The 26,911-nt window shown below is 42.0% G+C and overlaps 1 protein-coding gene across 1 annotated transcript; it reads right to left on the bottom strand.

Moving 5' to 3' along the window:
* Nucleotides 1–567: 567 nt before the first annotated feature.
* camk4 (calcium/calmodulin-dependent protein kinase IV) lies at nucleotides 568–26,634 on the bottom strand. Its single transcript, XM_029656369.2, has 11 exons — nucleotides 26,234–26,634; nucleotides 11,534–11,612; nucleotides 11,362–11,424; nucleotides 11,169–11,251; nucleotides 10,895–10,967; nucleotides 8,659–8,749; nucleotides 8,306–8,380; nucleotides 7,875–7,950; nucleotides 7,100–7,226; nucleotides 6,054–6,206; nucleotides 568–2,205 (listed from the first exon to the last, which is right to left on the bottom strand). The coding sequence occupies exons 1-11, from the start codon at nucleotides 26,353–26,355 to the stop codon at nucleotides 2,041–2,043; spliced, it is 1,107 nt and encodes a 368-aa protein (XP_029512229.1). The 5' UTR covers nucleotides 26,356–26,634; the 3' UTR covers nucleotides 568–2,040.
* Nucleotides 26,635–26,911: the final 277 nt, after the last annotated feature.

The following is a 26,911-nucleotide window of genomic DNA, read 5'->3' as shown; positions in this document are numbered from 1 at the left end:
GTAAAAAATATAATAATTCCCCATGCTGCAGGATCCATGGATCATGCTCAGTGATCATGCCCATCACTCTTTCTTCACATCGACCTGTTACACTGGTGACAGCAGTGGGATGGCCTTTGGAGGAGCTTACAGGTTTGCATTCAGGGCTTGGTGCAAATGCAAGGATGTTTCGAGAGAGAGGGGTAATTCTGTAGCATGGCATAGCTATGTGAGAATACTATTGCCTCTGCCCTCGAGGCCAGGGATTTCGTGGTACAGGGAGTAGTGCTTTCACCTTTGCACCACAAGATCCATAGATCTCCCTTACAGCTCACTCTCTCTCCACATTTACCTGTTACATACATTATACTTACAAAACCATAGACATTGGTCAGTATAGGTGCATCCTCCAGTACTGGGTGATGGAGACCCATCCCCCGCCTAATGAATCTACAATTAATCGAAAACACTGGAAATGGTAGGTCAATACAAAAATATGTTAAGGATACTGCCATTATTCTTTACTTGATAAAACTATTTGTTCAAAAAGTACATAAGCTGTCAGATATACAAAACCACTCAAACATATAACTTCATAAAGTTTAATTTTTTATCCTGCCAGTCCATACCAAAACAATCCTAATGGTAACCATTTTAAGACGACACTGAATGATTAAATGTTCCCTTGAGCATATAAAATGAATATCAAGTTGACGTCTTACGTCTTGGGGCCTTCAGAAGGCCTCTAATACTTCACTGTTTAACACAGATTGCATCTGTCATGTGATGTAAGTAAAACTAATGGGCATTTTAACAGACAACCGCAGCAGTTCAATTCAACATTCCCACATGCAAATGGACAACCGTTGTTGAATACATTTCATATATTAACCACAACATTCCTTTATACTGCAGGCAAAATCATGCAAAAAGATTCAATACACAGCCAGCCTTTTTCTTTGTAGATTAACAAACATTCAACTACAAGGCATGTCAGTTAATGGATTAATGAGAGAGAACTATTTGCAACAAGAAAACAGCCTCTTCCATTGTATATGACAGAGGTGGGATATTATCGAATAAAGCAACAGACTCAACCAATTTTGACACTGAATATCTACTCTTCCATTTCCATGAAAATTGTGAATTTGGCAATAAAAAAAACTGGGGTGCCTTTTCAGTTGTACACAACCATTTTAGTATACAAAAGAAAAAGTTCTTAATTGTAAAACAACTCTACACTTTTAAATAACATCACTTTTGTCTACCAATAACAGCTAGTTTTCAGTTTTCCCCTCCCCACTCCGATCACTCCCAGACAGTCCTAGCAAAATTCTTGCTTGAGAAATTGGTCTTTGCTAAGAAGCAATTTTTGTTTCTTTTGACTATTTTAATTGATATTGTTACCCTGAAATGATTTGATATTCTGATAAAAAAAACAGGTGCATTGGACCTTTAACAAGATACTCAATATTTCTTACAAAAGGAGTGTAAAACACAGTTAATAAGATACAATAAGGCATTCTCCTTAGACGTTGTAATAAAGGTTCAGTTTATGACCATCTGAAAAATGTGTCCAACCCGTTCTCCAAACAGATACTGTTGGCCTACTCAACCAGTAATGCAAATCAACCTAAATCAATTCTCCAGTCTATATTATATTCTGCCACCAGAGCAGCATGATGACTACCATCGTTATGAATTACTTTATAAACCGGCAAATGAATACTGTGAACACTTGGATGTCATTTTGCAGTTATGACATGGTATAATAGAATAAATAAACCATCCAGTGAAGTTGTTGTGTGAGTTAAGAAATGGGCATGCGCAGTCGTAAACTCTGGTTTCATGTGTACTTAAAATACTTGTGGCATATTGTTGCAATGTGCTGAGTCAGTATGGTTGTACATCCTTTAATTAATCAGTCACATGCAATAAAGCCAGGCGGAGTATCTCCAGTATAGGTGAGACCATATATGGTTCCTCTCAGAAACCTCACAGTCCAACAGGAGGGTAGAATGGCTTCACAGGGTGACATGCAACAACAGAGGAGATCCACAGTTAGGATCCTTCCTGGATCTGTGACTGATCGTTCCGTGGCTGCTCCTCTTGTGCCCCTTCCTGATTGGTGGCGCTGTTGCAGTTGCTGTTCTTGCTGTTGTCAGCGTGGCCGTGACTGCCAGCGCTGCCCAATCGTGACGAGGCCACCACGGCCTTTACTGCAGCCTGTCAACAAACACATCATTCATTGACATAGTTTAGGATTAACGTGCAGGCCCACTCTGACTGTGCAGATAAATAAACAAATTATAGCAATCATTTACACTGAGTATACAAAACATTAAGAACACCTGCTATTTCCATGATATTGATTGATGAGGTGAATCCAGGTGAAAGTTATGATTCCTTATTGATGTCACTTGTTAAATCCACTTCAATCAGTGTAGATGAAGGGGAGGAGACAGGTTAAAGAAGGATTTTTAAGCCTTGATGCAATTGAGACATGAATTGTGGATGTGCCATTCAGAGGGCGAATGGTTCAAGACAAAATATGTAAGTGCATTTGCACTGGGTATGGTAGTAGGTGTCAGGAGCACCGGTTTGTGTCAAGTACTGCAATGCTGCTGGGTTTTTCACGCTCAACAGTTTCCCGTGTGTATCAAGTATGGTCCACCACCCAAAGGACATCCAGCCAACTTGACACAACTGGAGTCAACATGGGCCAGCATCCCTGTGGAACGTTTTCGACACCTTGTAAAAGTGCATGCCCCGACAAATTGAGGCTGTTTTGAACGCAAAAGGGGGGATATAACTCAATATTAGGAAGGTGTTCCTAATGTTTGGTATACTCAGTATATGTTTGTATCTGCTTGCATTCCAAATATACAGTTGAAGTTGGATGTTTGCATACACCTTAGCCAAATACATTTAAACTCAGTTTTTCACAATTCCTGACATTTAATGCTAGTAAAAATGCCCCGTCTTAGGTCAGTTAAAACTTATTCGGGCTGCAATCCCGTTAACGGGATGATATGACAACAGCCAGTGAAAGTGCAGGACGCCAAATTCAAAACAGAAATCTCATAATTAAAATTCCTCAAAAATACATGCATCTTATACCGTTTTAAAGATAACCTTGTTGTTAATCCCACCACAGTGTCCGATTTCAAATAGGCGTTTACAGCGAAAGCACAACAAAGGATTATGTTAGGTGACCACCAACTCACAGAAAAACACAGCCATTTTTCCAGCCAAAGAGAGGAGTCACAAAAAGCACAAATAGAGATCAAATTAATCACTAATCTTTGATGATCTTCATCAGATGACACTCATAGGACTTCATGTTACACAATACATGTATGTTTTGTTTGATAAAGTTCATATTTATATAAACAAATCTCAGTATAAATAGGCGCGTTAAGTTCACTAGTTCCAAAAACATCCGGTGATATTGCAGACAGCCACATCATTTTACAGAAATACTCATTATAAATGTCGACAAATACAGTTGTTAGACATGGAAATATAGATGTACCTCTCCTTAATGCAACCGCTATGTCAGATTTCAAAAAATGTTTACGGAAAAAGCAAACCATTCAATAATCTGAGACGGCGCTCAGAAAATAAAATTATCCGCCATGTTGGAGTCAACAGAAATCAGAAATCGCATTATAAATATTCCCTTACCTTTGACGATCTTCATCGGAATGCACTCCCAGGAATCCTAGTTCAACAATAAATGCTTGATTTGTTCGATAATGTCCATTATTTATGTCCAAGTAGCTACTTTTGTTAGCGCGTTTAGTACACAAATCCAAATCGTGCAGGTTCATCCGAACGTCGGACGAAAACTTCAAGAAGTTATATTACAGGTCGACGAAACATGTCAAACTAAGTACAGAATCAATCTTTAGGATGTTATCATAAATCTTCAATAAAGGTCCAACCAGAGAATTCCTATGTCTGTAGAGAAGCCATGGAACGCAGGTTGCTAATCATGTGAAATGCGCGTGACCAGGACCTGGCTCTCTGCCAGACCACTGACTCAAAGAGCTCCCATCCGGCTCCATAACACAGCAGAAGCCTCATTCGAGTTTCTAAAGACAGTTGACATCTAGTGGAAGCCCTAGGAAGTGCAACTTCATCCATATCCCACTGTGTATTCAATAGGGGCTGGGTTGAAAATCGACCAACCTCAGATTTTCCACTTCCTGTTTGGATTTCTTCTCAGGTTTTTGCCTGCCATATGAGTTCTGTTATACTCACGGACATCATTCAAACAGTTTTAGAAACGTCAGAGTGTTTTCTATCCAATACAAATAATACTATGCATATATTAGCAACTGGGACTGAGGAGCAGGCCGTTGACTCTGGGCACCTCTGGGCACCTTTCATCCAAGCTACTCAATACTGCCCCTGCAGCCATAAGAAGTTTTAAAATAAAAGTGGTGATCCTAAGAATGTGAAATGTCAGAATGATTTATTTCAGCTTTTATGTCTTTCATCACATTCCCAGTGGGTCAGAAGTTTACATACACTCAATTAGTATTTGCCTTAAAAATAAATTACTTGGGTGAAACGTTTCAGGAAGCCTTCCACAAGCTTCCCACAATAAGTTGGGTGAAGTTTGGCCCATTCCTCCTGACAGAGCGGGTGTAACTGAGTCAGGTTTGCATGCCTCCTTTTTCACACACACCTTTTCAGTTCTGCCCACACATTTTCTATAAGATTGCGGTCAGGGCTTTGTGATGGTCACTCCAATACCTTGAACGTTGTTGTCCTTAAGCCATTTTGCCACAACTTTGGAAGTATGCTTGGGGTCATTGTCCATTTGGAAGACCCATTTGCAACCAATCTTTAACTTCCTGACTGATGTTGTGAGATGTTGCTTCAATATATATCCACATAATTTCCCTCCCTCATGAAGCCATCTATTTTGTAAAGTACACCAGTCCCTCCTGCAGCAAAGCACCTCCACAACATGATGCTGCCACCCCCGTGCTTCACGGATGGGATGGTGTTCTTTGGCTTGCAAGCCTTCCCCTTTTTCCTCCAAACATAACGATGGTCATTATGGCCAAACCATTCTATTTTTGTTTCATCAGACCAGAGGACATTTCTCCAAAAATTACGATCTTTGTCCCCATGTGCAGTTGCAAACCGTAGTCTGTATTTTTTATGGCGGTTTTGGAGCAGTGGCTTCTTCCTTGCTGAGCGGCCTTTCAGGTTATGTCGATATAGGACTCGTTTTACTGTGGATATAGATACTTTTGTACCCGTTTCCTCCAGCATCTTCACAAGGTCCTTTGTTGTTCTGGGATTGATTTGCACTTTTTGCACCAAAGTACATTCATCTTTAGGAGACAGAACTCATCTCTTCCTCAGCAGTATGACGGCTGCGTGGTCCCATGGTATTTATACTTGCGTACTATTATTTGTACAGATGAAAGTGGTACCTTCAGGTGTTTGGAAATTGCTCCCAAGGATGAACCAGACTTGTGTAGGTCTACAAGTTTTTTCTGAGGTCTTGGCTGATTTCTTTTGATTTTCCCATGATGTCAAGCAAAGAGGCACTGAGTTTGAAGGTAGGCCTTGAAATGCATCCACAGGTACACCTCCAATTGACTCAAATGATGTCAATTAGCCTATCAGAAGCTTCTAAAGCCATGACATCATTTTCTGTAATTCTCCAAGCTGTTTAAAAGCACAGTCAACTTAGTGTATGTAAACTTATGACCCACTGGAATTGTGATACAGTGAATTATAAGTTAAATAATCTGTTTGTAAACAATTGTTGGAAAAATTACTTGTGTCATGCACAAATTAGAGGTCCTAACCGACTTGCCAAAACTATAGTTGGTTAACAAGAAATGTGTGTAGTGGAATGAGAGGAGTTTAATGACTCCAACCTAAGTGTATGTAAACTTCCGACTTCAACTGTATTCAGTCAAAGGATATTGACACAAGCACACAATCCTAACTTTAAAATGGCGAGACATCAATAAATTATACATGGTACTACTTGCCCTCAACTACTGTACAAAAAAAATGACAGAATTTGTTTTTGTACCTACCTTGAGTTTTCGGCGTGCATTGAACTCCTGCAGTTTCTTCTGAGCAGTGTCCATATGGGCTGAGTTAACTGCCTTCCCAGTCACCCAGGGGTGCTGCAGTGCTTGCAAGGTCGTTAGCCGCTTCTTTGGATCCTGGACAATCAGCTTTCTCACCTACAGGACAGCAGCACATACAGTAGCATATGGTTAGTAACTGGGTCACTGAGACTGAGTCTGAATTCATTATTTGCTTGGATGCTGTTTATGCAGTTTCCTTTTGTCCCCATAACAAGTCGGCCCAGTTCATAATTTGGAGATTAAATGCAGAAATACAGTAGGAGATGGATGTAGTCTAGTTACCCTCCTTTTTATCTTATTTTATGAATCAGACACACCTACATGGACACACTCCCACTGACCCTTCAGCTGGGAAACAGTCGACCTGACCCAATGCTACAATGCAGCACGCAACCATATGCCTAACCAAAAGCAGAGGTGCATAAAGATGGAGGTCCATGCGCTTACCACAAATTCCTTGTTTTGCTAAGTTCACCTTATTGTACATTGCTCTCTGTTATTCTATTTTTTTTAATGCATGGTCATTAGCAGAGTATAAATGATCCCAATTTCATCTCCAGGACGGCGGCAATTTGAAAAACCGAAAGAGAAAAAAAAAGTAGATTGTGTTGATTTATTGGCACATTGAACCATATCACGTGCCGTAGTTTAAAAACTCAGTGTCGATAGTGCTAAAACAATGACGTCATATCGGAATTCTGCCATCTTTATGCACGTTCGCCATTGTTTAACCCATGGTCTAAGCGATCGGATGCTAAAGTGCAGGCATAAAAGTCTGCAAGGTCATTCTGGAAGTACAGCACACTATGTTTTTTCAGAAGCCAAGCCAGTAGTCGACAGGGCAAGAATTGAACCCTCATGCTGGTTAGGTTTGCATTCTCCACCAATTACGGATTTATCAATTAGGTCTAAGTACCAGAGGGGAATGTCAACCCGGCAGCTGAACTGTGGTAACCTCTGGACCCCTGGTAACAGTACATAGAACTCACCAGATCCTTGGCATTGAGGGACACATTGTCCCACCAGGGGGAGACAAACTCATATTCACAGTTGAGGATCCTCTTGAACATGTACTGGTCCCCTCTATCATCGAAGAACGGTTCAAAGCCACATAGCCTGTCAGAGGGAGGATGAAAAATGAGGTATACATCAACCACAGACAGCTCCTGTCTATTGATTCACTGGCTGGCACAGTCTGACAGGCTCTGACAGCCGCAGGGGCCTGAGCTACAACTCTATTGGAGATGGCAATCCTCCTCACACTAAGGTTTGCCTTTAAATGTTGGACAGAATAACAAGAAACTCCCTCTCTTTTTCTCCCAGATTGATGTGCCTTCAAAATATGTTTTTTTTTTTACAGTTTAATATTAATTAACTAGTAGTCTGTACACCACTGTGCTTCTTCTGAATGCTGTTGCTTGCAGTTGAACTACCATTGCCCTGCTTGCTGTATAACGGGGAACGCACACCCACATACTATGTATACCAATCAGTATGTGAGGAGATAAAAAAAACACTCAGCTGCTCTTAAACATGAATGCACCAACACCCTTGATCCAGAAACCAAAATGGCCTAAAAATGCAATTAAAAAAGGGTCTGTACTTCCTCTTATCAAATAAAGAACACACATTCTTGATGCATTTTGTTGTTGTTGTTTTCTGCTAACAAAAGAACAAAACTGTTCAGTGTCAAAAGGAACTGATGTATTTTCAATGATGTGATTCAGGGTTCCAGTACACTTTTGAGGGGCTGGTGTCACTTACAAGATGTAAGTGATAACGCCCACCGACCACATGTCAACCTCAGGTCCATAAGCACATCCTCGCAGGATCTCTGGGGCTGGAGGGAGGCAGAGAGGGAGGGAAGGATAGAGAGGGAAGGAGGGGAAAGAGAAGCGCAGGATGTGGGGGGGGGATGAGGCAACACATGGAGGAGGGAGAGAAACAGAGATGAAAAACAGAGTAAGGAATTCTTATTCACTAATTAATCCAAGGAAGAACTTACTATGTAGTATGTGGATAAATATTACAATATACAGTGCAAACTATCCTCAGGGTACTTATCTCTGCTCAAAACTTGGCAGGTAAAGCATGCATGACCAAAACAACAACAATCTGCTATGTCTGAAATGGCACTGTCTATTACTTTGTTCCAAGTGAATGAAATAGCATCACAGTAATGGGTTACAACTCACCACAGTATCCTGGTGTACCACAAACTGTCTTCATTGTGACCTGATCGTCGATGATCTTTGACAGTCCAAAATCAGCTGCAAAAAGAAAGAGAGCTGTATTAGAGATCATGCCTATTTCTGGAAGTTCTCATTATCTGGTATTAGAATAAAATAGTAGAATAGAATAAAATAAAATAGAACACCTGTACAATAGAATGGAAAACAAAAGAAAAGAATAGAATAGATTCTTTGGCATTGATTCCCCAAATATCTCAGTTCTGTATCTGATAGCACAGCAGAGTCTGTTCAGGCTCAATGGATGTTCTTTGGGATAATCGTAGTGAATCCCACAGTGTATTGACTTACGCACCCACCTATTTTGAGGGGAGCATCTGGTGCTGAGGTGGCATATAGGAGGTTCTCGGGTTTCAGGTCTCGGTGCACCACGCCGTTCTCATGCAGGTACTGCCCAAAAACACAAGACAGCAGCATAACTGACTCCTATACACATATAGTGTTATTGATCTGTCTGGTGGTGAGTATGGAGCTGGACTGTTAGGGATTTTGGGGGCGTTATCTACCCCCACAGTTCCTTTTCCACGCAGAACCGTAACATTCCTGCATTATAGGGCACTGTTAAAAATGTATAAGCAAAATGCAAAGTTCAACTACTTTTCACAACCTCTTTCTTACTGTTGCCAAAACAGTGTATTACACTGTTAAACAATGTTCTATGATACTGTGTACTGGATGTAAACATGTTTTAAACTGTTTTTGGGGTTCAGCGAGGACTTTCACCTGTGTTACCACAGTAACTCATCAAACAAGGCAGCGTGGGCCATGGAATTCTGCACAGTTACTGAAAACAGCAGCATAAGGCAGCTGCCTTGGTAACGCTGGTCATTGGAAAGACAAAGGTGGGATTTGAGTGAGGGAAAGCAATGTGTTCTCAGACTTTGTAGTGTCATGGATGTAGACCTCCTCTGACAAGTCTATGGCTCAATGTCTTGATAATGATACCGGTTTGTAAAGCAACCTATTGTAGAAATGTATATCATCTGCACACTGTGGGTGGGTGTATATCCAAATCCCTGGTTTCTTGTGTAAACTCTTAACATCAAGCTGTTAAAGAAAACCACATTCCAATCCACTGGCACTGACAATACATTTCTAAGCATCAAAGTTGGCACTGAAGGAGCTACACTTATTACGCAACAAAACAGACATATTTTCTGCTTGGGAATGACTGAGTTGAACAGACGTTATTCACAGTGAACGAAGGCATCATTTTCTCCCCTCACTATGTATTGTGACCCCCCCCTCCCCCGGTGTGATCTCTCTATGATGTCAGAGGGGAATTCTCCTCTCCTCTCATCCGATACGTGGAGTGTGGGAGGGAGGAAAGGAGGGAAGAAGAGGAGGAGGAAAGGAGCTAAAACAGTAGCCTCCACCACATCGCACACATCCCACGCCTCCCACAGATGCCCCCGCACCACACAAAAAAAAGCTATTCGTACAGTACTGTAACCCAACGACTCAGCTGTGTATTCTCATTGACTGTGGTGCTCTTCTGCCAGAGAAAGTAAAGCAGGGCCTACCTGAGAGGTGGGCCAGCCGATGTATTTGGCCAACGAGGACAAATATTATTTCGAGATGCATAGGCTCTCAATGGTCAAATATCAATATCAAGAACCTTAGCCTAACACCGTCTTTTGACATAGTAAAAAAAAACGTCACAAAGAATCTCCGGATTCTCCGTTATCACAGCATAACGTGTCCAAAATAATCAACGTGTTATGATGCTTAACACCAAATGAATGGCCTATAATGAAGGAATCTGTCACAAACAGAGTGGGGACTTAAATGTAGATGTGTCAGTGAGATTGGCGGGAAACGAGGCTACCGCAATGCTCCACTGGGACGTTTAGCTAGATATCCAGAAGGAGTTCGTCATGTAACACAGACTGCAGAAGCTCTCTGCTGTCTTTCAAGTGGCCGTGTACAATGCAAAGGAATCACTCCAAATCAACACGGAACAAACACTTTCTCAGCACTTGCTCAACAACACAAGGAAACTTTAAGAAAAGCCCTGTTGTCCTCTCGTGAGTCGACCCGTTGGGAAAACAGCAGCTGTTGCGTCATGTAAACTGACTACAACACCAAGTCATAGGTTGGTTTCGATGTTTTAAAAATTCCCTGTCTGTCTCACTATTTAATCTCCTTGGCAACATCAATTTGTTGCTAACTGAGGATCATGGAAGGAGATCTCTTACAAGACCCTAACAAGTTCATGCCATATGACATATGGCTCGGTCCATGTGGATAAGATGTCAAAGATAGCTCAGTGAGAGACGCACGCTTGGTTATGCGATAGCTCAATGAAGTGAACTTAAACCGTGTCCACTGTTGATCCAACAGTGCTGGTTCAAATGACAGTGAATTTGGGATTTGATTACGGAAAAAGCCTTCCATTTCCCTTTTGCCCTTTATAATGTATCGATAAGGAGACAGGCGGAGTGAATGTGTGATGGTTTTACAGTATGTCAAGAGCTTGCTAGACATTTATTGGCCTACTTTTTGACAGGCGTCAGAGGAAGGAAGTCAACTCACTGCAACGGCTTCTAGTACTTGTTTGACAGCATCAGCAGCATCCCGTTCAGTGTAGAAGCCCTTTTCCACAACCCTGAGAGAATAACATGCGTTGTGATTGCTGTAACAGAGGGTAAAGAGAGTATGTGTGCGTGTTTTTGTGTGTGTGTGTGTGTTTTTGTGTGTGTGTGTGTGTGTGTGTGTGTGTGTGTGTGTGTGTGTGTGTGTGTGTGTGTGTGTGTGTGTGTGTGTGTGTGTGTGTGTGTGTGTGTGACCATTAGGGCAGTTAACTAACCTATCAAATAGCTCTCCTCCAGTCACAAGCTCTAAGACCAGACTGATCTCTGACGGGGTCTCAAATATCTCTTTTAGTTTTATCTGGAAGAAGTAAAACAAAACAAACATAAATTCCGCATTGATTAAAAAAAACACAACAGCAATCGTTAATTCCATGCAAGGACAGCCCAAAAGTGCTGTAGAACACTCACAATGTTTGGGTGAGAGAGTCGAAGTAGGACACCTATCTCTGTCCTCACTATCTTCTTGTCCACCTGCAGACACAAAACAGACCTGGGTTAAGGAAGGACCTTTAGCGTGTTGTAGTCTCTGGGTAAAAGGACTACACTAAGACTCTATGGAGAATATACACCGAGAACTCACTGTCTTCTTCAGCGTTTTCACCGCAAACGGCTTCTGTGTTCCCTTCTGTCGACATCTGCACACCACGGATGTCGCTCCCCTAAATGCAGAGGGAATACACAGTTAAGATACAAGAGCAACTGTCAAGTGGGTAGGGACACAATGTGCAAACAGCGCAAGGAAATGGTGAATAGGCTTTGATGAGGTTCTTCTTTACTTCCATTATGGCTGCGTACTGCCTAGAGTGTTTGTCTGAAGCGTCAGTTGGCAATTCTCCCAAAGAAACTCAGCGTTGTATTTTCTCTGTACTGACACGTTCAAATCTGAGCGCTAGGTAGACAAATTTCACCACAATCCCATAGGCCTATAAATTATAAAAGTAGTAGGCAAACATGGAGATTAAGTCTCTATTCCTTCAGGATTCAAGCAACACCTATGTAAGAATGCTGTTCATTGACTACAGCTCAGCGTTCAACACCATAGTGCCCATGAAGCTCATCACTAAACTAAGGACCCTGGGACTAAACACCTCCCTCTGCAACTGTATCCTGGACTTCCTGATGGGCCGCCCCCAGGTGGTAAGGGTAGGCAACAACACTTCTGCCACACTGATCCTCAACACTGGGGCCCCTCAGGGATGTGTACTTAGTCCCCTCCTGTACTCCCTGTTCACCCAAGACTGCATGGCCAAACACGAATACAACACCATCATTACGTTTTACTTGAGTTTATTTGGTAAATATTTTCATAACTCTTCTTGAACTGCACCGTTGGTTAAGGACTTGTAATAAGCATTTCACGGTAAGGTCTACACTTGTTGTATTCGGCGCATGTGACAAATAAAGTTGGATTTGATTAGATTTTTACATTGTCATGTGTTCAGCGGTTCGGTCACCTTGGCCACTGGCTCGGGGTCATTAATTATGTTTCCTTTGTTATTAAAAGCCCTGGGCTTGTCAGAGTAGGAGTGCGGAATACGGTTATATGGACAGGGGAAGATGATTCTAGATAAGCACTTTTGAAATGAGGGCCCTGAGCTACAAAGCCAACTAAAGATCTACTTTGTATTTATTCAAACGTAAGTAGTACTGTTAGTTCTGAATAAGAGCTCCACTTTGCATGTGACATCTTTTACAGGTACAACATGACCCTGCTATTGTCAGAGGAGTTGATATGACATTTTAAAGAGAAGATTGCTATAACGGCTTCAAGAAAGCAAGAGGGATACATACTGTGCCGCCTGCAGTATAGAGAAAGGTAGGCTATTGGAGCGCCTCCAATGTGCAAATAAATCAAATTTGGTTGCACAGCTTACAAATTAGTGGGGAGAGGGAAGAGAGAGAGAAAGAGAGAAAGAGAGAGAGAGAAGCAGCTTCTGTGTTCAGAGGAAAGCACTTGGGCTCTCATTAGGTGTCCAGACCTCGATACTCACCATTACACCAGAAATACAGAACTGATTTTCTTCCCTCTCCCTCTCTCTCTTACTCCTACACACATCCTCTCTGCCTCTCTGCCCCTACCACACATTCTCTCTCTTTCCCTGCCTCTCACCCAAACCTCCTCTCTCTCTTTTCATCTCCCACATTCTCTCTCTCTCCCCCCTCTCCCTCCCTGCCTCCTGTGGGAAATACCCTCACGGCAGGTCCATGTGAGCAGACATAAGGCAGGCATGACAGCCAGCTCACAGCTTCAATCCAACCACAACAACAGCCAAGAGTCTTAGGAGAGAGAAACTAGACTTGGACTGTACACTATTATTATGCAGGGGCAAAGGACTGTACACTACTGTTGTGCAGCTCAGGGGCAAAGGCAAAGGCCTACCTAAGCAAATAACACTAATCTAATAAACACTAATAAACAAAATATCATTAAATTGTTATCAGGTTGACGAGATGACCTCATCATAGTGTACCCTCCTCGCTCCACTTTGGATCCACCCGTGTAATTTCTACAATGCCTCATTTCATTAAATCATGCAATCTTAATGTCGTACAGAAAAGAGGGATCTATATTTATGAGTTTGCCCTGCTTTCTTCTCTGTGATGGACGAGAGCACGTGTAATGACCACTTTCCTATCTGACGTCAAAATGGCCACTCATTGGCAGAGCAGTAAGAGTTTGAAATACGCAGACAGGCCACGATACAACGAAGAACTGAAAAAGTTACAGCAATACATAGTTAGGCCTATAGTCTACTATGTGCCCTCCTTATGTAATTGTCTAACAAAATCTGTCTAAATATCTGAGTCAGTTCTTGAATAAACTACCAATTTATTCCATTCATTTATTTTAGTCAACGCATGTGTTAATCCACTTTATAAATCCACCTCCCAATTCAACTTCTCCCTGCATTGTTTCTGTCATCCTTATGCCATGATTTCACACTTGAATTATATAGCATTGTGTTGAGCCTCTCAACTCTTGGAGAGATAAGCGTTATTTCATTCGAAAGTCATTGTACACACAGCATATGAGTCAAGATGCTAGACCATTTAGCCTCGGAGGCTGACACCCTGAGAATGAAGCTTATTGTTGGTCTGACACCCTGAGAAGGAAGCTTATTGTTGGTCTGACACCCTGAGAAGGAAGCTTATTGTTGGTCTGACACCCTGAGAAGGAAGCTTATTGTTGGTCTGACACCCTGAGAATGAAGCTTATTGTTGGTCTGACACCCTGAGAAGGAAGCTTATTGTTGCTGTCTGTTCTAGCACTAAGCTCAAGAGGGACGGGCAAAAGAGATCTGCATATAAAGCTGTACTGCGATCTGCATATATCCAGACCCTGGTCTGTCCTGAACTCCTAAAGGGTTCTTCAGCTGTCCCTATAGGAGAACCCTTTTGGGTTCCATGTAGAACTCTCTGTGGAAGAGGATATACATGGAATCCAAAAATGGTTCTTCAAGGGGTTCTTCTATGGGGACAGCCGAGGAACCCTTTTAGTTTGTAGAGACCACCTTTTTTTTCCCCCTAGATGTGCACACGCACACAGGGAAATTAGCTACTGCTATCATCAGATTTAGTTGTGGGATTTAATTAACAGATGGGTCTTCTACATCAAGGCCAGAGAGCTCCATCCCAGATCATCAGTGATGAATTCCACTAATTGACTAACGGATCATATTCATCACTCTGGAATGGTCATATCCAACCACAGCACTAAGACAAACACATCATTGATACTAAAACATTTAGTATCAATGAACAACACAAGCTCATATAGCTTTTCCCACAAATGCTGACAATTTAATTTTGCAGCCAAATGCAACAATATTTTAGGTGGGACAATATTGCTTTACGGAAAGAATTCTTTAGGTAGGCTAAATTGTTTGAAATGTCCATGTTTGTCATACTCATTTACTGTTACAATTCCACTGTAACGGACTCAAATTTGTACTTAAAATGTATCTCAAACAAAAACAATTTCAAAGTTTAACAAAATCACATTTACTGGAAGAACTGTGCAGAATTCCGGTCAAATATTTTTACGTGCCATGTTTTCCTAAAACTCAGTTAAATATTTGCTCCGAATTAAGATTCAATGATGTCTGCAGAAAGAATGGGGTTTCAGCGATGACATGACACATTGACTAAAAATCTATTTTGGTTATTGAACTACAGTAGGTGAAGTGGATTTATACCCGGTAACGGAATTGCGGTAACGGAGTTTCATCATGGGTCCCTGATCTACAGAAATGTATAATTCTGGATATGAATGTCATTCTCTTCATGGTGATGTATCCTAAATAGGTACACAAAAGGTATAAATATGTAACATCCTCCTTTGCATATTTGAGTATTATTCTACACACTGGCTTTTATTTTAATGAGCTCTGCCCCAAACAAGATCAAAGTACAGCATAGTAGAGTTCAGTAAAAGTACAACACAGTACAGAAGAGTATTTCAACGTTTTTTTTTTTACAATTTCACCTTTATTTAACTAGGTAAGTCAGTTAAGAACAAATTCTTATTTATAATGACGGCCTACCCCGGACAAACCTGGGCCAATTGTGTGCCATCCTATGGGACTCCCAATCCCGGCCTGATGTGATGCAAGATTCGAACCAGGGACTGTAGTGACGCCTCTTGCACTGAGATGCAGTGCCTTAGACCGCTGCGACACTCGGGAGCAGCGAGTGATACAGTAAAGTAGAGTTCAGTGCAGTACAGTCTACTCAACTCTAGTGTGCTTTAATAAACTCTACTTTTCTTTGCTGCACTCTGTGCTGTTCTGTACTGTCCAAACTTGTGAACCCAACTGTGATCTGTGACTACTACAGTATGATTTCCATTGCAACCAATTCAATTGCAGAAATTCCGTTACCAATTTGGCAATGGGGCGGCAGGGTAGCCTAGTGGTTAGAGCGTTGGACTAGTAACTGAAAGGTTGCAAGTTCAAATCCCCGAGCTGACAAGGTACAAATCTGTCATTCTGCCCCTGAACAGGCAGTTAACCCACTGTTCCTAGGCTGTCATTGAAAATAAGGATTTGTTCTTAACTGACTTGCCTAGTAAAATAAAGGTAAAAATTGAATTTAGAGTTTTAATCACTTAATAAACAAATTTGATATCAGTACAAACACTAACTAATTGACAGGTCTACCTTTACTTGTTACTTCTGTGAACTTTCATTATCCTCCCTCCTCATGAGGGAGAGAATTGTTTAAATATATTAAAGATATGTGGGTTGTTGGTTACGGAATTTCAAGTCACAAGGCAATGATTCTTAAACATACAGATGGCAGAAACATTTCACCAAAACTAAATATAAGTATTGATATGAGTTGGCAGCGGTCTTTACTTCAACATTATTGTGTTTTGCTGTGTTGGTAATACCTTTTAAGACTTTCTGGTAGACGTTTTCTAAGACTTATTTTCCATCTGTTTGACCAGAAATCAAAGCCTTTGCTTATTCCAAATGTTATATATGCCTTTATTTTTTATTAACTCTTAGCTTTCATTTGACACCCAGTTAGACATGTTCTTATGAACTTCACGTTGGTGTTCAAGGGTCCTTTTACATCTTACTCCAATTCTCTACAAAAATCTTAATATGCAAATTAGATGAATAAAGTTAACTGTCACTGGAGAGGATGACACAGAGGGGAATAATAATAATAATAATAATAATACTAATAATAATAATCAACTGCCCTCTGAATGGCACAATAGGATTTTCCCCAGGAAACCACACTGACCTCGTCCTCTTTTAATAAGTAACAGGCAAAATCCAATCACGTGTAAACATCTCCAGCATGACGTGTGACTAATGTAGAACAATGTAAGATATTGACAAGCTTATTTCAGATGGCAAAGATGCCTATTTTTGCACATCTTAAGGTTGTCCTCAAAGAGCCTAGGTATCAGTGTCCGTCACGTGGCTTTACACAACATGGATGGAAATAACAAATTAACTTCAATTTAAAAACTACTGGGTCTTTTTCCCAATCCCAGTAATTACAAGAACCCTCAAGCTTTTCTAAACCAACGAAACAAGTCATCTGAGTGAAGGCATCTCTCTGCTGATGCAGCTCAATGCTGCCTGCCTATATATTACACAAGCTGCTCTTGTTTCAGTTTTGCACTCACGCAACATTATGTCATCCCAGAAGAGATGCTGCTTGCTACTCTCAGGAGCAACACACGCTACAGTACATTCAGCTACATTATGCCTTCATCTGGGGCTACTGCCTGTCTGCTTAGACTCAGGGCCCAGTAGCTCACTCTGGACTCTGACTGAGAACACTCAAAAGTTCAAAGCTTTAAAAATGTGCCTGATGGTATAACTAGGGCTAGTAGTTATTCCAGACCATGTGAATTGAGCAGGGAAAAAAACATACAGTTATGACTAACTACTGATCTCTGAAGGAGGGAAATGGGGTGTTGTACGTCGTTTCCCTCCTTCAGGGAACAGTAGTAATGGTCATAACAGTACGTTCCCTTTCAGTCGGACAACTTGGTACAACACAGCGATGGGGATATGAAATCACGCTCAAAGCCGACCCCAGCAGAGACCAAATGAAACGGCCCACGGCAGACTACCCAGAGTTCCAACCGGACAGGAAAACCTGCTGTACCCGGGTATTGTGCAATCTGCGTGCTGCCTAATGACCTTTTGTCCCAGCTGTAAGCACACTGTGTGCTACATACACTGGGGGCAGCGAAATTCAGGCGATAAAACCTCACAAAAGTCTGTGGTGATTCCCAGCTTCCTGCAGCACAAATACACTGAACAAAAATATAAAATGCAACATGCAACCATTTCAAAGATTTTACTGAGTTTTTACTGAATTTTACTAAGGAAATCAGTCAATTGAGCCATTTTAAAGTCATTAGGCCCTAATCTATGGATTTCACATGACTGGGAATACAAATAAGCATCTGTTGGTCACAGATACCTTTGTAAAAGAAAGGTAGGGACGTGGATCAGACAACCAGTCAGTATCTGGTGTGACCACCATTTGCCTCATGCAGCGCAACACATCTCCGCATCAATCAAGTTGATCAGGCTGTTGATTGTGGCCTGTGGAATGTTGTCCCACTCCTCTTCAATGGCTGTGCGAAGTTGCTGGATACTGGCGGGAACTGGAACACGCCGTCGTTCACGTCGATGCAGAACATCCCAAACATGCACTCTGTTCACAACGTTAACATCAGCAAACTGCTCGGCCACACGACGCCTGGAACACGCTGTGGCTGTCTGCCATCTGCCCGGCACAGTTGAAACCAGGATTCATCCGTGAAGAGCTCACTTCTCCAGCATGCCAGTGGCCATCAACGGTGATCATTTGCCCTCTACAGTCAGGTCAAGACCCTGGTGTGGACAACGAGCACACAGATGAGCTTCCCTGAGACGTTTGACAGTTTGTGCAGAAATTCTTTGGTTGTGCACAGTTTCATCTGCTGTCCTGGTGGCCGGTCTCAGACGATCCCTCAAGTAAAGTAGCCGGATGTGGAGGTCCTGGGCTGGCGTGGTTACACGTGGTCTGCAGTTGTGAGGCCGGTTGGATATGCCATGGAAATTCTACACAGGGACACTCAAAGTCAATCTTAAACGAATCATTCTTTATTATCAGCGTGCTGGAGAGGTTCCAACCAACCTAATGCACCAAGATCAGGAGCTCTTCCGGGGAAGTCCAGTTAGTTCTCTTATATACAGACAAGTTACATTAGCATAATTTAGCTTATACATCATTCATAATTAATTCATCATTAACATTTGCTTCATTCATGTGACCAACCAATACTGGGTCATGCATGTGACAGACCAATACCTCACGAGGTTTCTTCTCTAAGTTGAGACCTAGAAACTGAGATATCTTTCATTCTCAAAACAAGGGTCTGGGCATGCTGCAAATAGCAGATACAGATAGTGAGAATTCGTTCAGTCAGTCACTTGCATGAACACATACATTGGTTATTAGAAAATCAAAAAAAATCATCAAAGACGTACTGCCAGATTCTCTAAAACGAGGCGGCTTATGGTAGAGAAATTAACATTAAATTCTGTCAACAGCTCTGGTGGACATTCCTGCAGTCAGCATGACAATTGCACACTCCCTCCAAACTTGAGACATCTGTGGTATTGTGTTGTGTGACAAAACTGCACATTTTAGAGTGGCCTGTTCCCAGCACAAGGTGCACCTGCGTAATGATCATGCTGTGTAATCAGCTTCTTGATATGCCACCCCTGTCAGGTGGATGGTTTATCTTTGAAAAGGAGAAATGCTTACTAACAGGGATGAAAACAAATTTGTGCACAACATTCAAGAGAAATAAGCGTTTTGTGTATATTATGGAACATTTATAGGATCTTTTATTTCAACTCATGAAACATGGAACCAACACTTTACATGTGGCGTTTATATTTTTACAGTATCTCCTGCAGGCAACCCTTTAATTGAGTGGGCACATACACTGTTAGCTAATTCCTGCCTTTTTTCATAGAAACAGCCTGCACAATCCTGTGGGAAAGACGCTGCTTACAATGCACTCTACCACAAGCAGGATTAGCAAAAGGCTGGAAAAGCTGCCATATACACTTTCAGGGGGTAGAATGAATGGCCCTGCACGAAAAGCCCCAGGAGGAACATTCAAAATGTCCACCAGAGAGCTCTGAAAAAGGGACCATTCCTTTATTTTGGCACCAAAGCTCAAACACTTACAGACCATGGCAAAAAGTATATGGACGCCTGCTCGTCGAACATCTCATGCCAAAATCATGGGCATTATTATGGAGTTGGTTCCCCATTTGCTGCTATAACAGTCTCCACTCTTCTGGGAAGGCTTTCCACTAGATGTTGGAACATTGCTGAGGGGACTTGCTGCCATTCAACCACAAGAGCATTTGTGATGTCGGCCACTGATGTTGGGCGATTAGCCCTGGATCACAGTCTGCGTTCCAATTCATCCCAAAGATGTTCGACGGGGTTGAGGTCAGGGCTCTGTGCAGGCCAGTCAAGTTCACTGCAGCCGAGGTGAGTAAGACATTTAAACGTGTTAACCCTCGCAAGGCTGCAGGCCCAGACGGCATCCCCAGCCGCGCCCTCAGAGCATGCGCAGACCAGCTGGCCGGTGTGTTTACGGACATATTCAATCAATCCCTATACCAGTCTGCTGTTCCCACATGCTTCAAGAGGGCCACCATTGTTCCTGTTCCCAAGAAAGCTAAGGTAACTGAGCTAAACGACTACCGCCCCGTAGCACTCACTTCCGTCATCATGAAGTGCTTTGAGAGACTAGTCAAGGACCATATCACCTCCACCCTACCTGACACCCTAGACCCACTCCAATTTGCTTACCGCCCAAATAGGTCCACAGACGATGCAATCTCAACCACACTGCACACTGCCCTAACCCACCTGGACAAGAGGAATACCTATGTGAGAATGCTGTTCATCGACTACAGCTCGGCATTCAACACCATAGTACCCTCCAAGCTCGTCATCAAGCTCGAGACCCTGGGTCTCGACCCCGCCCTGTGCAACTTGGTACTGGGCTTCCTGACGGGCCGCCCCCAGGTGGTGAGGGTAGGCAACAACATCTCCTCCCCGCTGATCCTCAACACGGGGGCCCCAAAAGGGTGCGTTCTGAGCCCTCTCCTGTACTCCCTGTTCACCCACGACTGCGTGGCCACGCACGCCTCCAACTCAATCATCAAGTTTGCGGACGACACAACAGTGGTAGGCTTGATTACCAACAACGACGAGATGGCCTACAGGGAGGAGGTGAGGGCCCTCGGAGTGTGGTGTCAGGAAAATAACCTCACACTCAACGTCAACAAAACTAAGGAGATGATTGTGGACTTCAGGAAACAGCAGAGGGAACACCCCCCTATCCACATCGATGGAACAGTAGTGGAGAGGGTAGCAAGTTTTAAGTTCCTCGGCATACACATCACAGACAAACTGAATTGGTCCACTCACACTGACAGCGTCGTGAAGAAGGCGCAGCAGCGCCTCTTCAACCTCAGGAGGCTGAAGAAATTCGGCTTGTCACCAAAAGCACTCACAAACTTCTACAGATGCACAATCGAGAGCATCCTGGCGGGCTGTATCACCGCCTGGTACGGCAACTGCTCCGCCCTCAACCGTAAGGCTCTCCAGAGGGTAGTGAGGTCTGCACAACGCATCACCGGGGCAAACTACCTGCCCTCCAGGACACCTACACCACCCGATGTTACAGGAAGGCCATAAAGATCATCAAGGACATCAACCACCCGAACCACTGCCTGTTCACCCCGCTATCATCCAGAAGGCGAGGTCAGTACAGGTGCATCAAAGCTGGGACCGAGAGACTGAAAAACAGCTTCTATCTCAAGGCCATCAGACTGTTAAACAGCCACCACTAACATTGAGTGGCTGCTGCCAACACACTGTCATTGACACTGACCCAACTCCAGCCACTTTAATAATGGGAATTGATGGGAAATGATGTAAATATATCACTAGCCACTTTAAACAATGCTACCTTATATAATGTTACTTACCCTACATTATTCATCTCATATGCATACGTATATACTGTACTCTACATCATCGACTGCATCCTTATGTAATACATGTATCACTAGCCACTTTAACTATGCCACTTTGTTTACTTTGTCTACATACTCATCTCATATGTATATACTGTACTCGATACCATCTACTGTATGCTGCTCTGTACCATCACTCGTTCATATATCCTTATGTACATATTCTTATCCCCTTACACTGTGTATAAGACAGTAGTTTTGGAATTGTTAGTTAGATTACTTGTTGGTTATCACTGCATTGTCGGAACTAGAAGCACAAGCATTTCGCTACACTCGCATTAACATCTGCTAACCATGTGTATGTGACAAATAAAATTTGATTTGATTTGAAGTTCTTCCACACCGATCTCTAAAAACCATTTCTGTACGGACTTTGCTTTGTGCATTGGGGCATTGTCATGTTGAAACAGAAAATGGCCGTCTAGAATGTCATTGTATGCTGTAGTGTTAAGATTGCCCTTAACTGGACTAAGGGGCCAAGCTCAAACCATGGAAAACAGGCCCAAACCATTATTCCTCCTCCACAAAACTTTACAGTTGGAACTATGCATTCGGGCAGGTAGCATTCTCCTGGCATCCACCAAACCCTGCTTTGTCCGTCGGACTGCTGGAAGTGTGGTTCATCACTCCAGAGAACGAGTTTCCAATGCTCCAGAGTCCAATGGTGTCGAGCTTTACATCACTCCAGCAGATACTCGGCATTGGGCATGGCTTACGGCTGCTCGTTCATGGAAACCCATTTCATGAAACTCCCGACGAACAGTTCTTGTCCTGACGTTGCTTCCAGAGGCAGTTTGGAACTGAGTGAGTGTAGCAACCAAGAACAGATGATTCTTAGGCGCTGCGCACTTCACCAATTGGCGGTCCCATTTTGTGAGCGTGTGTGGCCTACCACTTTGCGGCTGGGCAGTTGTTGCTCCTATACAGTACATTTCAACTTCACAATCATAGCACTTTAGTAGCGATAAGACAAGATAAACTAAAAACATAAAAAAATATTTATAAAGAAAGTTCAGTCCCTGTACTTGCTTCTCGTCTCTCAGCGTCTGTCCTCACAGATTTGATACAATGTTTCACTTCACTAGAGATAGCTCAAGACAGATTAAAAAGGGAGGCAGACAGGTAGAGTAGATATATGAATGCAATTAAAAGAACCTGCATTTTCATCAGGATATTTTATGCTGTTTTTATTTATTGGCTTTAGGCCTATGTACATGTATTTTATTTAGTTCACAAAGGCAGTTATTGGCCTATAGGCTCTCTGTTCCATTAGCTCATTTCTTTAGCAATGGCAGTTATTGGCCTATAGGCTCTCTGTTCCATTAGCTCATTTCTTTAGCAATGGCAGTTATTGGCCTATAGGCTCTCTGTTCCATTAGCTCATTTCTTTAGCAATGGCAGTTATTGGCCTATAGGCTCTCTGTTCCATTAGCTCATTTCTTTAGCAATGGCAGTTATTGGCCTATAGGCTCTCTGTTCCATTAGCTCATTTCTTTAGCAATGGCAGTTATTGGCCTATAGGCTCTCTGTTCCATTAGCTCATTTCTTTAGCAATGGCAGTTATTGGCCTATAGGCTCTCTGTTCCATTAGCTCATTTCTTTAGCAATGGCAGTTATTGGCCTATAGGCTCTCTGTTCCATTAGCTCATTTCTTTAGCAATGGCAGTTATTGGCCTATAGGCTCTCTGTTCCATTAGCTCATTTCTTTAGCAATGGCAGTTATTGGCCTATAGGCTCTCTGTTCCATTAGCTCATTTCTTTAGCAATGGCAGTTATTGGCCTATAGGCTCTCTGTTCCATTAGCTCATTTCTTTAGCTGCCAATAGATCACGGTGCACCAAGGTGTCCATATAGCAGAGGCTGGTGCTCTCGCATTAGTTTAATTTGTACTTTTATTATTATTATTTTTAAATTCAGATGTTTGATTAACTTTGAGACAATGATTTTGAGAAACTAAAACGTTATTATTGAAATGAAACTGTTCCATGAAAATTCATATAAGCCTATAAAATAATCATAACTGCCACTCAGATTGGTATAAATGGTAGGATAAATTGTAAGCTTCCCCAAACTTGAAACTCACACACCGCCTATTATATTTACTCCCATGTGCACACATAGGAGGTCCTGTGAAATAAATGTGCCCCCCTGTGAAACCCATTGCACGTCCAACTGATTCCTTCTGGCACCGGCCCTACCTCTGAGCCAACAGATATGGATAGCCTATGTTCAGCCCTAAATATAATATCACCTATTTCATCTTACCAAAATCAATTACCAACTTGAATGAACTCAAACTCAACAGGCCACCATCTCCCTGCTCACGACCAACAGCAGCATGGCCAGAAACAGGTCCATTTTGGGACTTCTGTAGATGGCTCTAATTTCCCTGATTCTATGCATTAGATTCCCTCTCTCCATTCCATATCCCTGATTATGGCTCAGTGGCAGATCCTTGAGTGCAACTGTTGTCCCGATGCTATCAGACTGCCTTGTATAATACAATTAGTTATGAATATGGAGTAGGGCTCTTCTCATGTGATTGTGGCGGCACAGCCAGAGCCATGTAAAGCAGTGCCAGCGCATGGTCAATACCGCTCCTTTTAATACTGTAGCCTATTGTGTGACTTTCCCTGTCTATCAGTGTATGAGTGTTATGTTACTTGTCATGTTTTGTGTTTTTCGTAGACCACAGGAGGAAGAGTTGCTGCTGCTTCTGTAGAAACTAATAGGGATCCAAATAAACAAGTAAACAAACATACACCTCAGTCAGGTGTTCAGAATGTAAGGCGTAAAGGGAATAAATAAAAACACATGCACCAGTCCATATCATGTCACCAGACCACCTACTGAATGTGTTATAATCTGCCATGAAATCAGCTGTTTATTTCCATATCTTGTGTGTTTTTGTTCTACAGTGCGTTTTTGTTCTACCTTGTTATTTTTAGTATTACATTGTTATTGATTACTGCATTGTTGGGTTTAGACCTGGCAAGAAAGGCATTTCACTGTACTTGTGCATGTGACATTACAACTTCAAACTTGCTGCTGTTGTCTCACAATGTCGTTGCCTGGAGACTGTTTTGGTAGGTGACTTGCTTTATGTAAGCCACAGAGTATCTCAAATCATGTTAATTGTACCGCTATAACTCACGAGAAAAAGTGATGAGCAAAACTTCTCTGTATCTATTTTTCATGCTTTGGAAGTGTTTACAGTTGTACAGAAAAGTGCTATGAGGATAAACATGACCAAACAGAGTTGTGTTTTTCTCAGTGGACCATGGTCATAAAAGGACAATTACCAGTATGACAGCCTGGTCTCAGAGCTTTTCGTATTAATCTGTATGCAAATCCAAGACATTCCATTTAGTATGATATGTTACATTTGGTATGGTTAAATAAGACAGAGCGTCTGCTAAATGACTTAAATGTAAATGTTAAAGCAAAAACAAAAAAGGTCAACGTCTAGCAACCCAAAGATTGCGAGTTTGAATCTCATCACGGACAACTTTAGCATTTCAGCTAATTAGCAACTTTAACTACTTTGCAACTACTTAGCATATTAGCTAATCCTTGCCCTAACCTTTTAGCTAACTTTTCACCTAACCCTAACCCTTTTAGCTAACCCTTCCCCTAACCTTACTCCTAAACCTAACCATAGCTAGAATTTGTAAGATTTAATACGTTTGCTAATTCGTAACATATTGGACATTTAGCAAATTCTTAGCATAATAGGTTATGCGAATTCGTAACATATCGTACATTTTACAACTTAATATAATACAAATTGTCATTCATAACATTTAAAAAAAAAACTTTTTGCTTTGCCATTTTGATGGATTGTGTGTAGATTGATGGGGGGGGGACTATTTAATCAATTTTAGAATAAGGATGTACGTTTTTTTAACGCATTTATTTTTTATTTAACTAGGCAAGTCAGTTAAGAACAAATTCTTATTTACAATGATGGCCTAGCCCGGACGACGCTGGGCCAATAGTGCGCCGCCCTATGCGACTCCCAATCATGGCCGGATGTGATACAGCCTGGATTTGAACCAGGGTGTCTGTAGTGACGCCTCAAGCACTGAGATGCAGTGAGGTAGACCGCTGTGCCATTCGGGAGCAATGTAAGTGGACAAACTCAAGGGGTCTGAATAGTTTCCGAATGCAAGGTATCATACGAAATGGGTGATGGAAATCCACAAATGAATACATACCATACAAAACGTAACATACTAAATAGAAAGTATCGTATTTACGTACAGAATATTACTAAATGCTCTGACCAGGTTGGGTATGAAGGAAATTGACAGTTCACTTTTTATTGCCTTGTCAATTATTTGTATATCAATTATTTAGATGACAATTATTATTTTAGATTGTTTTTAATAATAGTTTTCTTTAGCAAAAACATCAGGGGATGCTAATCTAGGAAGGAAATTGTGGTAACCGAATGCATTCTCTCCTGTGTTGTATGCAGAATTTATTTCCATTGAAAACAAAATAGTGTTTATATAATAGATGCAATACCATTTGCTGCATGTCCTTCGATCACTAACTAATATATTATTAAAACTATAGCTTGAAAAGACTAGAAGATCATCAGAATGCGACTCCTGGCGATATCAAGGCAGTGAAAACATGAAAACACTGAATACAGTAGTACTGTAGAGAGAGATGATGCTCACCGTCCCAATTCGGACTCCAACTCATAGTAGTCAGCCAAGATCTCCTTCTTCGATCCATCTATCCAGTAGTCTGGAGCTGGGGTTGCCCCTGCTCTGGACGAGAGCATAGTGACTTTAAGCATCACCAGCTATCCAAACGGATTTAATAAGTATCTTGACAGCTCGTCTCCCCTGCGGCGATTCAAGGCTTGACTCAGTTACAGTGGTTTGAAGAAAAGCGAGTTGTCTGCGATCAGGCTGAGATAGAGATGCGCGTAAGACCGTTATCTTCTCCAAAGCAAAAAAAACACAGCCTTTCGTAAGAATCTAATGTGAGTTACAAGACCATTTAAAGGACCGGGTAGCGTAATGAGCTTGGTCCTAAATGCATATTATTCACAGCCTCCAGCCCAGCATTGCTACCATATTGCACTCAGTGTAAAGGAAAGTGTGCAGACAGTGGAGTCTGCGTTATAGAGGGTTTCCACCGGGTCTTACTGTCGCTGGATTAACATACAAAAACAATTGAGTTACCTTTACCTGAGGTCACAATCAAGCACGTCATGTTACCATAACTACCAGACATAATTGTGTTGCTTTTTATGACATGAAAATAGGCCTATTTGCAAACATTTCTAACAACCTGTTTTCACTTTGTCATTATGGGGCATTGTGTGTAGATTGATGAGAGAAAAAAAC

Source organism: Oncorhynchus nerka, linkage group LG4 (assembly GCF_034236695.1).
Source record: "Oncorhynchus nerka isolate Pitt River linkage group LG4, Oner_Uvic_2.0, whole genome shotgun sequence".
Lineage (NCBI taxonomy): Eukaryota > Metazoa > Chordata > Actinopteri > Salmoniformes > Salmonidae > Oncorhynchus > Oncorhynchus nerka.
The sequence above is the reverse complement of the archived record's forward strand: the minus strand, read 5'-3'. Positions and strand labels throughout refer to the sequence as shown.